Here is a 13,236-nt window from a genome sequence, read left to right on the forward strand (position 1 = left end):
AATTACGTGCCCCTCTGTACATTTTTGAGTTGACACCTAGCATTTTTATCATAAATTTAAATAGTTGCAGAGGATGAAATTTCCAGCATATTGTGAATAGTGACACTTTATTTATTTATTTATTTATTTATTTATTTATTTATCATTAACAATTTTTTTAATTCCAGTATAATTAACATACAGCGCTATATTAGTTACAGGTATACAATGTAGTGATTCAACATATTTCTCAGTGTTCACCATGTTAAGTGTATTCTTAATCCCCTTCACCTATTTCATCCATTCCCCTTCCCACCTCCCCTCTGGTAGCCATCAATTTATCCTCTATAGTTAAGAGTCTGTTTTTGTTTTTTGTTTTTGTTTTGTCTCTACTTTCTTTGTTAATTTGTTTTGATTTTTAAATTCCAAAAATAAGTGAAATCATATGGTATTTGTCTTTCTCTGATTTATTTCACTTAGCATTATACTCTCTAGCTCCATCTATGTTGTTGCAAATGTCAAGATTTCATTCTTTTTATGGCTGAATAATATTCCATTACACACACACACACACACACACACACACATATATGTATATATCTCACATCTTTATCCATTCATCTATTGATGGACACTTGGGCTGCTTCCATAATTTGGCTGTTGTAAATAATGCTGCAATAATCATCAAAGGGGTGCATGTATCCCTTTGAATTAGTATCTTTGTATTCTTTGGGTAAGTACCCAGTAGTGGAAATACTGGGTCTGTGGTAATTCTATTGTTAATGTTTTGGGGAATCTTCAAACTGTTTTCCACAGTGGCTCCACCAGCTTACATTCCCACCAATAGGGCATGGTGGTTCCTTTTTCTCAACATCCTTGTCCACACCTATTGTTCCTTGAGTTTTTCATTTTAGCCATTCTAACAGGTATGGGTGATATCTCATTGTGGTTTTGATTTGCATTTCCTTGATGATAAGTGATGTTGAGCATCTTTTCATGTGTCTGTTGGCCACCTATAGGTCTTCTTTGTTGAAATGTCTGTTCATGTCTTCTGCCCATTTTTAATTGGATTATTTGGTTTTTGGGGGTTGAGTTGTAAAAATTTTTTATATATTTTTGGATACTCTTTATCAGATATGTCATTTGCAAATATCTTTTCCCATTCAGTACATTATTTTTTAGTTGTTGTAGTCCCAATATTTTATTTTTGCTTTTGTTTCCCTTGCCTCAGGAGACATATCTAGAAAAATGTTGCTATAGCTGATGTCAGAGAAATTATTTCCTGTGCTCTCTTCTAGGATTTTTATGGTTATAGGTCTCCCATTTAGGTCTTTTATCCATTTTGAGTTTATTTTTGTGTATGGTGTAAGAAAGTGGTCCAGTCTCATTCTTTTGTATGTTGCTGTCCAGTTTTCCCGATTCCATTTGTTGAAATGACTTTTTCTCATTACATATTCTTTCCTACTTTCTCAAAGACTAATTGATCATATAGTTATGGATTTACCTCTGGGCTTTCTATTTGGTTCTATTGATCCATGTGTCTATGTTTGTGCCTGTACCATACTGTTTTGATTACTACAGTTTTGTAGTATATCTTGAAATCTGGGATTGTGATACCTCCAGGTTCATTCTGCTTTTTCAAGATTGCTTTGGCTATTCAGGGTCTTCTGTGAGTTCCATACAAATTTTAGGATTATTTGTTCTAATTCTGTGAAAAATGCTGTTGATGTTTTGATAGGAATTACATTCTGTACATTGCTTTGGGTAGTATGGACATTTTAACAATATTTATTCTCCCAATCCATGAACATGGAATATCTTTTTTGTGTCATCTTCAATTTCTTTCATCAATGTTTTATAGTTTTTAGAGTACAGGCCTTCCACCTCCTTGGTTAAGTTTATTCCTAGGTATTTTATTATTTTTGGTGCAGTTGTAATTGCAACTGTTTTCTTAATTTCTCTTTCAGCTAGAATAGTGACATTTTAAAATTAAACTGTTATACCAGCCTTTCAAATATGCTCGGAAGAATCTAAAAACCAAAGATGACACCTATCCAAATCTATATATTGTTCAGTCATTAGTCATTCATTATCCTAACTTTCTGGGAAGAATATCTCCCAATTAGAAGGCTTTACTAAGGCTCATTGTATATTATTTATCGTATATTTTTCTTAAAGTCTTCTTGTTATGGAAGATAAAACAGGAGAAAATAACCCTAAAAAATGGAAATTTCACATTTTACTATTATATCAGTAAACAAAGATATTTTGACTGTGAACAAAGATCTATCTAATTTCCCTGTTTGTTTTTTCTGTCTCTGTTCTCTCTCTCTCTCTCTCTCTTTCTCTCTCCATGTATATATTTATGTTACTCTATTTAATTATCTGTCCACCCATTAATCCAAAAATTCTATTTTCTAGATTGCCTCAAAGTTATAGGTGCTCAGAGGGATACACACACACACCCTTGAGAATTAGTAAACATAGTTTCATTTCATGATTGAAAATAATAAGTATTAAAATAATTTAGGTAATTGGGGCACCTGGATGGCTCAGTCAGTTAAGTGTTCGACTCTTGATTTCGGCTCAAGTCATGATCTCATAGTTTGTGAGTTCGAGCCCTACATTGGTGTCTGTGCTGACAGTGTGAAGCCTGCTTGGGACTCTCTCCCTCTCCCTCTGTCTCTGCCCCTCCCCTGGTCGTTCTCTCTCTCTCTCTCTTTCAAAATTAATAAACATTAAAAAATAATTTAGATAATAATAACGTTTACACTTTTCTTTTCAAGAACATATTTTGTCAAATAGTAGACTGATGCCCATCTGGTGATTTCCACCTCCTTTTCTCCTCCTCCCTTCCCAGGGAGGTCATTCCTTAATTCAAGGGTGGCTAGCATGTACACTGGTTTATTTATTCTGACAATGAGATCTGGCTGCCATCTAGAGTGGCCTACCTCTAGTTGGTGCTAATGCTTATTTAGAATAACATGGCTAATATTGATCCTCAGGATACTGAAACAGCCCTAAATTAGGAGTCAGAAGATCCATGCTCTGGGCCTTTTTGCCACTGACTTGAGGTTATCACTTAATATCCTCGGGTCCTTGTCTGTAGAAGCAAAGTTTGGCCAAAGTCCCACCAGCTCTAATGTGTGAGTCCACAAGAGTGAACCCACTGCATTGTATTTGTTGAAGGTGCTGGGCCTGCCACCAACCCACTTCATTCAGACAGCCTCCAGGAGACAGACATTTTTTGGTAAGTCCCTAGGTCTAAATCTCTTTCTCCCATTGTGATGATGAGCTTTTACAGACCTTGAAGATATCTTCCATACTCTAAACCCCATTTAGTTCTCTTCCCATGGCTCCATCCCAAAGGACAAGCTGTGATTGGGAGTTTCTGTTAGAAAAGTAAAAAGATGCTGAGAAGTGGTACCAGAAAGCATGATGGAGATAGGATGGGGCAGTCACATTGCAAAGGAGGTCTTGGCATAAAAATAACCAGGTTCCTGTTCAGAAAATTTATCAGCAGATCTTGAAAACTTGAAATATTATAATTGTGTCATCTCCTGTAAATTCTCCTTATGTCTGCAAGCAGTTTCCCCTTTCACACTATGTACTGTTCAGGGAAATCAAAGAGCAGAAGCTTCTTTTCCAAAAGAGTGGGAAATTTCTTTGTTATATAAATAATGGAGCATTTCTTTCCTGCTGAAATTCTCTTAAATCCCCATATCTTTACTATGCCAGGATCATTGAAACTTGGCTATGAAATGGGTAAATAAAGGTTGTCAGAACAGTTTGGCTGTGGGTATGTTGTGGCTTGCCAGTTATGTGGAGGACATATGCCTAATTGTTGGAATTAAGCCTCATCGATGGCCCCATGCTGTTTCCAGGCTCTGGATTCTCTGACCTTCTGCCTTTCTATTTGATTGGTGCTGTACAATGTGGACAGGTAGATCAATGATCTACCTCAGGTCCAACTGAGGCAGGGTTTCCAGGGCACTATGCACCACAAAGATGAACTCAGTCCCATATCTAAAATCCTTTTAAAGAATCACAAGAACCTAAGGGATTCTTATGAAAAAAAAAAAAAAGAAAGAAAGAAAGCCATAGTGAAATGGAAGTTCAGCCACATGGAGCGAAGCCAGATGTGAGGGAAAAGGGACTCCACAATTAGGGGCTCTGCGCCATCTGGAATGACATTTCTGACCAGCCATTCTTGTCAGGTCAATTTACAGGCTTATATTGGCTGTGGAATCTCCATCACTCTTAGCCATCTCACATCTTATTTCCACCCAAGAGGGCCCCCCCAAAATTTGGGGGGGGGGGGATCGTCTACTTTCTTTAACTTGCCCCATCAACAAAAGAGTTAAAGATACCCTAATGGGGGATCCTTCTGGACTAAAATGTTTTAGTCATGTTAGTGATGAGTCATATACACTGGTTCAATCATGTGGGGGGTTAAAATGTAGTCTCCATCTGCACAATTTGGTAAAAAACCACTGCCACAGCTACAGGCTCCCTGGCCCCTTTTCCAGGACTCATTGGACTCTGTGATCCAGAAACTAAAATTTTAAGGCCTGGAAAGCAGACCTCATGATCTTGTTTCAGTGCCAAAGATGTCATCCTTTCTGATTGGTCAGTCCCATGCCACTCCAATGGTTAAATCTTTGAGATGTCACCTTGTAGTAGAGATTTGAAGACCTTCCCTTTGGGCATGATCAGTGTCCTGGTTGCTTTAGAACAGTGCCCATGCACTAACACTTCTTCTAGAGCAGTCTGATGGCTAGGTAGGAAGATCTGGCTGGCTTGTTTGTATAACTTATACATAGAGCAATGGAATTGGTCTTTTAACCCCAAATATATTTTTCCTATCCACCATATTTAATTCAGCCTTTTGGATTTCAAAGGATTTAGGGAAAGAAAAGTAGGGATATTGGTGTTCCCTGTGGCTAGATAAGACATTGTGGGAAGGGTCACGTCTTAAGCCCATAACACTGAAGTCAAAATTATAGTGGGGGGCACTAAAAGGAAAGTAATATAAGGCATGGTAAGAGGGTCTGGTTCATAGAGTACTGATTTTTACCATCAGCATTGAGGCTTTAAAATAATGATGTGTTTTTGGTGGCAACATCCACATATCTTCACTTCCTGCATAAGAAAGGGCTTTATTGGGAGCTGCATCCTCTTCAGTGTTTCCCAAACTTTATCTGATTATAAAAATCAGAGCTGGAGAGGAGAGCCTGGGTGGCTCAGTCCGTTGAGCATCTGACTCTTGATTTCTGCTCAGATCATGATCTCATGGTTCATGAGATTGAGCCCCACATGGGGCACTGTGCTGACAGCATGGGGTCTGCTTGGAATTCTCTCTTCCCTCTCTCTCTCTGTGTCCCCTTACACCCTAAAAATAAACTTGAAAAAGAAAAGAATCAGTTAGGAACTTGGCAAAAATGCTAATTCCCATTATCTTCCTATATAACCTATGATATAGCAGATTTGAGGTGGAACTCAAGAGTCAGTTTCTAACAACAGCTCTTTGTGATTCTTATGATAAAGTAAGTTGGAGAAACAATATGTTCACCTCAATTCTTGGCTCTCCCTTGCCCATATTTGGGCTGCCAAAAGCTCCTCAAACCCCAGCAACTTGTAGTTTATATGTTTGATTAGCAGAAAGTGATGTTGCCTCAAGGGTAGTAAGCTACTTAGATGCTCCAGGCTGCAAAAAGGAGATGGAGATAATAATTAAATATTGGGGAGTGTCAGAGCAATGAGAAAAACTTGAACAAGAAAAACAATTACATACTGACAACTTCATGAGCTGTTATTTTTATAAGCCTGTGAGCCTGATTCTTCAGTCATTTGTAAAAAGAGAAATATAAGATCAAATGGGAGTACTAGTGCCACAGTAAAAAAGGAAATGGGGTTTGAACAAAGGAAATGGGGTTTATATGAGTTCACAAGACCTATATACCCTGTGCAATGTCCCCAATTTATTTTTATGTCTGTAGATACACATGCCCACGTATGTGTATATACACATTTGTGGTTTCTTCTAGGAATTCAGTATGAGCAGATGTTCTTTTTGGGGACCCACAAATTGTATTGATTACAAAAGTAATAGAAGGGCTTCACTATACACCTTCCAGAATGCCCATCATGTGAACCCCACTGAGTTTTTGTGAGAATTCAGTTTAGTATGCAAAGTGTATGTATCTGTTCATGTCCATCCTTATGCAGATTTACAAGGTATGAGCAAAAGTGGTCTTTTCTGAACATGCACACCAGAGTATAGATATCCAGATGAGTGGCCTCACCTTCAAAGCACTGCACAGAGCATTTTAGGGAAACCTCTGGAGATGTCTTCAGGGCTTCTTTTCAGACATGACAAATACCTTTGGTAAGGGTTTTAATCAGTGAAAAATGACTGAAGAAAAGAGACTTCCAGACTGTGTCTTAAGCAACAAACCAAGTTTGGTGATTCCAATTTATGGACAAAATTTTGATGTGACTATAGAAAGTAATGCGATTTATTTGCTTGTGTGGCTTGTAAATGAGTTCTGAAAGCAGATGATTCTCCTACAATAACTTTCTTGTTATACTTTAGGCATATCCCAAATTCTCATTTTATTGGGCTAGTGAGAAAGGAGAGAGGGCATAGAAAATCCAAGAATAGACAACATCTTTTTCTGTTCAGAGCTGATGTTTTTGTCACTTTAGATTTATTATTATTGTATTATCATTATCATTATTATTTTACCTTGGTTAATGTTAAACCATTTAAGTCATTTGATTTGGGGAGGAGGAGGCAGGAAGGAGGCTCAGAACATACTGGATAGTAGGGAGTATTGTTTGTAAAGATTAATTGCATTCACTGGATAATCTACATGTGGTTCTTTCTGTCTGACTGAGACTGAGGGCATGTTCGTGTGTATGGGAGGGGTATGGTATAGGACTGAGATAGAGCTGCAAAGACCATTCCAAGAAGCAGCATGGTTGAGTAAAAAGCTGTGATGTGACCAATGGATATTAACACCTGGAACTAAACACAGAATGTTGTATCTCCAAAGATTCCAAAGGTTTTCCTAAAAATATGACCAACAACAGGGGGAGAAAAAGATACCCAGATTCCAAGGATCTCACGATGGTGCTGAAAACCTACGATGCCAGCTTCCTGGACTTTCTCAGAAGATGTTTGGTGTGAGTTTGTCATGGTGTCTTTGCCTCTAGGTGTCCTCTTAAACACTGTACTTTCCCACTCATTTGCTGGTGAAAGTCTGGGACTGGGACACAGTTATAAAAATAATAATAAATACTGACCATAGAGCTTGAAGTCTATATAATGCTTTCCCTCATCAGACTGCTCTCTTCCCTTCCTGTGTGATTAGCAAGTAGATGATTTGCTTAATTTTGAGATGTGGAGTCTGAGGCTCAAACAGTGACTTGCCCTGGATTGCAGTGTGTGGGTAGAACTTGCCTTCTTGGCCTCAAACTGCCGGGCAGCAAGGTGTAGGCAAGTTCCGAATACCTTTTGCTTCATGAACTGAAGTCAACCTCCTCTATGTTGTAACTGTTTACATACATACCCAGTGTATGTCTCTGGTTCCCTCCCTATTTCCCTAGGAAATAAAGCCTAAATCCTCTTTGTATTAAGGAATTAAGGAAGGTGTTATCTATAAACCATTTATTTTGTACAGCTTTTACAAACCTATATGCTTATTTTGACTCTGAGAAATTAGGTTCTGTACTTCAGTCAAGTCACAGTGAAAAAAAGACCAGTAAAAAAAGCACTCAGAGCAGTGCCTAATTTAGAAGGTATTTAGAACATGTTAGCTCTTGTCATTATTTTAAAAGAAGTTTTGCAAGTGTGTTTCCACTGAATGGCAAATAGATTAGCTGCATGATATTTGATAAGTCATTGTCTCTCTGTGGGCTTCAGTTTCCTTTTCTGTATAATACGGGTATTCCTAAGGTGCCTTCTAGTTATATCAGTCCTATAAGTGTTTAGCATTTTTAAAGACCATAGGTCTATGGCCTCTCATTTTTCCAGTGGGATGGAGTAGTTTTAGCAAAATACTCTTCTGGCATTTGTGCACTAGCTCAGCGGATAAGCCGTCAAGTACTTCTGAAGGTTGGGGGTCATGCTACTCATCTGTAGAATGGAGATAGAGAAGGATCCTGTACTCCATCATTATCTCCATGTCACCACCCACCGCCAGCTTCTTGCTGAGGCTATAAAATGAATGTGCTTTAACAAATGACAAAAACTCACTACTGAGACTGAGGTGAATTATCCATAAACCCCAGCCATCCAGAACACAGCTCAGAACCAAGAAAGAAATTATTTTCTTTTTTAGAGCAAAGGGCTGGCTGTTCACAACTTGCAAGGAGCAGTCACGCTAATGGGCCCATTATCTGATCATTCCTTTTTCTTTCCCTTCTTCTTCTTTTTACTAATTAGCAAATTTTTGGAATGAGAGACTAGAAGTTTTGAGTCAAATTTAAGAGAGGTAAATGTAAAGTCCTGTGGGGAGTTGTAGCTTAACAGCAGTTCATTTGAAAAAGAACTGGGAGATTGAGTTGTTTATGAGCGTGATGAGTCTACAATATTAATGCCATCTACCTGCAGTTAAAAGCTATCCCCAGCATGGTGGACACCAGTAAGACAATAGCTGGAATTTCCTATGCAGGAAGGTGGCAACCATATCATATGAGCAACACTTAGTAGCAATGTAAATGTTTTTGGATAGTTGGAGGATTGTAACATAAAATACAGGTGGGTTGTCCCATTCTCTATACAGTGGCCCCCCTTACCCGCGGTTTCACTTTCCGTGGTTTCAGTTACTCACAGTCAACCGTGGTCCAGAAGCAGATGATCCTCCTTCTGACATCTCGTCAGAAGGTCATTGGTAGCCTAGCACTACATCACACTGCCTGTGTCATTCACCTCACTTCATCCCATCACATATGCATTTTATCATCTCACATCATAAGAAGGGTGAGTATGACACTAGAAGATGTTTTGAGAGGAAGAGACCACATTTACATAATTTTTCTTATAGTATATTATTATACTTATTCTCTTTTATTATTAGTTATTGTTGTGAATCTCTTACTGTGCCTAATTTATAAATTAAATTTTATCATAGGTATGTGTATAGGAAAACACATAGTATATACAGATGTTTGTGCTGTCCAGTTTCACGCATCCATTGGGGGTGGAATGTATTACCCTATGGAGAAGGGGGGGACTACTGTAATGTTAGTAGGTAGGATTAGAATCTGGGTCTGTTATTAGTGTGCAAGTTCCTGGGAAGTGTAAATTTAGGCTGAATTAAAATGAAGAATTTTTAAAGAATTAGTTTTATCAATACTGGAATAGCTAATTATGTGAGTAAGTGCTTTGTCACTAAAAATACTCAAGAATAGCAAGATGAACCCATAACCAGCGAATAAATTGAATCAGTTATCAAAAATCTCCAAACAAATAAGAGTCCAGGACCAGATGGCTTCCCAGGAGAGTTCTACCAGATGTTTAAAGCAGAGATAATACTTATCCTTCTCAAGCTATTCCAAACAATAGAAAGGGAAGGAAAACTTCCAGACTCATTCTATGAAGGCAGTATTATTTTGATCCCTAAACCAGACAGAGACCCAGTAAAAAAAGAGAACTACAGGCCAATATCCCTGATGAATATGGATGCCAAAATTCTCAATAAGATACTAGCAAATCGAATTCAACAGCATATAAAAAGAATTATTCACCATGATCAAGTGGGATTCATTCCTGGGATGCAGGGCTGGTTCAACATTCGCAAATCAATCAACGTGATACATCACATTAAGAAAAGAAAAGAGAAGAACCATATGATCCTGTCAATTGATGCAGAAAAAGCATTTGACAAAATTCAGCATCCTTTCTTAATAAAAACCCTTGAGAAAGTCGGGATAGAAGGAACATACTTAAACATCACAAGAGCCATTTATGAAAAGCCCACAGCTAACATCATCCTCACTGGTGACAAACTGAGAGCTTTTTCCCTAAGATCAGGAACACGACAGGGATGTCCACTCTCATCGCTGTTGTTTAACATAGTGTTGGAAGTTCTAGCATCAGCAATCAGACAACAAAAGGAAATCAAAGGCATCAAAATTGGCAAAGATGAAGTCAAGCTTTCACTTTTTGCAGATGACATGATATTATACATGGAAAATCCGATAGACTCCACCAAAAGTCTGCTAGAACTGATACATGAATTCAGCAAAGTTGCAGGATACAAAATCAATGTACAGAAATCAGTTGCATTCTTATACACTAATAATGAAGAAACAGAAAGACAAATAAAGAAATTGATCCCATTCACAATTGCATCAAGAAGCATAAAATACCTAGGAATAAATCTAACCAAAGATGTAAAAGATCTGTATGCTGAAAACTATAGAAAGCTTATGAAGGAAATTGAAGATGTAAAGAAGTGGAAAAAACATTCCGTGCTCATGGATTGGAAGAATAAATATTGTTAAAATGTCAATACTACCCAAAGCTATCTACACATTCAATGCAATCCCAATCAAAATTGCACCAGCATTCTTCTTGAAGCTAGAACAAGCAATCCTAAAATTCACATGGAACCACAAAAGGCCCTGAATAGCCAAAGTAATTTTGAAGGCGGCCAAAGCAGGAGGCATCACAATCCCAGACTTTAGCCTCTACTACAAAGCTGTAATCATCAAGACAGCATGGTATTGGCACAAAAACAGACACATAGACCAATGGAATAGAATAGAAACCCCAGAACTAGACCCACAAAAGTATGGCCAACTAATCTTTGACAAAGCAGGAAAGAACATCCAATGGAAAAAAGACAGTCTCTTTAGCAAATGGTGCTGGGAAAACTGGACAGCAACATGCAGAAGAATGAAACTAGACCACTTTCTTACACCATTCACAAAAATAAACTCAAAATGGATAAAGGACCTGAATGTGAGACAGGAAACCATCAAAACCCTAGAGGAGAAAGCTGGAAAAGACCTCTCTGACTTCAGCCCCAGCAATTTCTTACTTGACACATCCCCAAAGGCAAGGGAATTAAAAGCAAAAATGAACTATTGGGACCTCATGAAGATAAAAAGCTTCTGCACTGCAAAGGAAACAATCAACAAAACTAAAAGGCAACCAACGGAATGGGAAAAGATATTTGCAAATGACATATGGGACAAAGGGCTAGTCTCCAAAATCTATAAAGAGCTCACCAAACTCCACACCCAAAAAACAAATAACCCAGTGAAGAAATGGGCAGAAAACATGAATAGACACTTCTCTAAAGAAGGCATCCAGATGGCCAACAGGCTCATGAAAAGATGCTCAACGTCACTCCTCATCAGGGAAATACAAATCAAAACCACACTCAGACATCACCTCACACCAGAGTGGCCAAAATGAACAAATCAGGAGACTATAGATGCTGGAGAGGATGTGGAGAAACGGGAACCCTCTTGCACTGTTGGTGGGAATGCAAACTGGTGCAGCCACTCTGGAAAACAGTGTGGAGGTTCCTCAAAAAATTAAAAATAGACCTACCCTATGACCCAGCAGTAGCACTGCTAGGAATCTACCCAAGGGATACATACAGGAGTACTGATGCATAGGGGCACTTGTACCCCAATGTTTATAGCAGCACTCTCAACAATAGCCAAATTATGGAAAGAGCCTAAATGTCCATCAACTGATGAATGGATAAAGAAATTGTGGTTTATATACACAATGGAGTACTACGTAGCAATGAGAAAGAATGAAATCTGGCCCTTTGTAGCAACATGGATGGAACTGGAGAGTGTTATGCTAAGTGAAATAAGCCATACAGAGAAAGATACCATACATTTTCACTCTTATGTGGATCCTGAGAAACTTAACAGAAACCCATAGGGGAGGGGAAGGAAAAAAAAAAGAGGTTAGAGTGGGAGAGAGCCAAAGTATAAGAGACTCTTAAAAACTGAGAACAAACTGAGGGTTGATGGGGGGTGGGAGGGAGGGGAGGTAGGTGAGGGCATTGAAGATGGCATCTTTTGGGATGAGCACTGGGTGTTGTTTGGAAACCAATTTGACAATAAATTTCATATATTAAAAAAATAAATAAAGACAAGAATATTATAGCTAAAAAAAAAAAGTATAGCAAGATGATTCTGTGTTGAAGTTTCTGTCAGATGCCTTGTCACTGCATTGGAGGTTTGACTAGATTATACCCAAATCTCCTTATAAGCTTAATATTCTAGCATTCTATAATGTTCTGTGTGATAAAATTGAAGTCCCAAGTTTTGGGAATTGAAATTAAGCATCTCTTTGTTTTGATCTTAGTTTACTGAACCCTAAATCCCAAGCAGTTAAGATTTTCTATAATATTATTTCTTTTGAGGGAATTTCCAGGAACTCTGGAAGATTTGGGCTCTCATATGTTCCCTGGTTTGTCATGCAAATTTCCTAAAAAGATTATTTTCATAGTTGTTTCCAGGTACTTTATATGTTGTTATCTTTGATATCTTTGATATCTATGATATCTTTGAGGTATAACGCAGCTTAGATTGGTTAAGAACGAACTATTTTTATTATACCTTATTGAGGTTGTCAGGGTCTTTTTAAATATTTTCAACATTAGAAAGGGAAGCAAAACAATAACCCATGCTGGGCTTTGTTGGTGTATAGATGGGAACCTTCTCTTCGCATGACCCCTGACCAGGCCCTCAAGCATGCTTGGATTCATGAGCCACGGAATTTCAAACCACGGTCCAGGCCCCAGACCCTGAGGAAACCCAGTCTCTGTTTCCCCTCTGAGGCTCGAAAGGAAAAGGTTCAAGGGCATCATCCCTTGGGCAAAAAAGGTACAGTCAGTCCTCTTCCTATAGTCCAGGGATCGGGTACCTCTGGAGGATTGTATGTTAATTTCTCTGACCTCCACCTTGGATAATTAGTCTGACTACATCACCAGGAGCCTGCCATTTCTCACTTTTGAGTATAACCTCTTTCAGGAGTCTTGCTTCTAGCTGGATTTGCCCCCCTTTTTGCCCTGTTATCATTAGGATTTTCCATTTTTCTCTGTCTTCAATTCTTTTCTTGTCCTTTCCTTTTCTTTGTGTCCTCCTCTGGCTTGCCTATAATTAGCTTTTGAATTTTTATCAGACTGATTATGGCATTATGCAGATATCTTTTATATGCAATATAGCCTCATGGTTATGTACATCATCCCTGGGGTCAGATTGCCTGGGATTAATTCT

At 38.3% G+C, this 13,236-nt stretch overlaps 1 protein-coding gene across 1 annotated transcript in view; it reads left to right on the forward strand.

Annotated features, from left to right (window-relative positions):
- Positions 1-13,236, forward strand: part of DYRK4 (dual specificity tyrosine phosphorylation regulated kinase 4) — a 52,363-nt gene that overhangs the window by 38,513 nt on the left and 614 nt on the right. The window contains exons 12-14 of the mRNA XM_030322411.2: positions 3,169-3,229; positions 7,038-7,167; positions 12,668-12,843. Of these exons, the coding sequence (XP_030178271.2) occupies positions 3,169-3,229; positions 7,038-7,167; positions 12,668-12,843 (367 nt within the window). The remainder of the gene's footprint in view (positions 1-3,168; positions 3,230-7,037; positions 7,168-12,667; positions 12,844-13,236) is intronic.

The sequence above is a fragment of the Lynx canadensis genome, chromosome B4 (assembly GCF_007474595.2).
Source record: "Lynx canadensis isolate LIC74 chromosome B4, mLynCan4.pri.v2, whole genome shotgun sequence".
Classification (NCBI taxonomy): Eukaryota; Metazoa; Chordata; class Mammalia; order Carnivora; family Felidae; genus Lynx; species Lynx canadensis.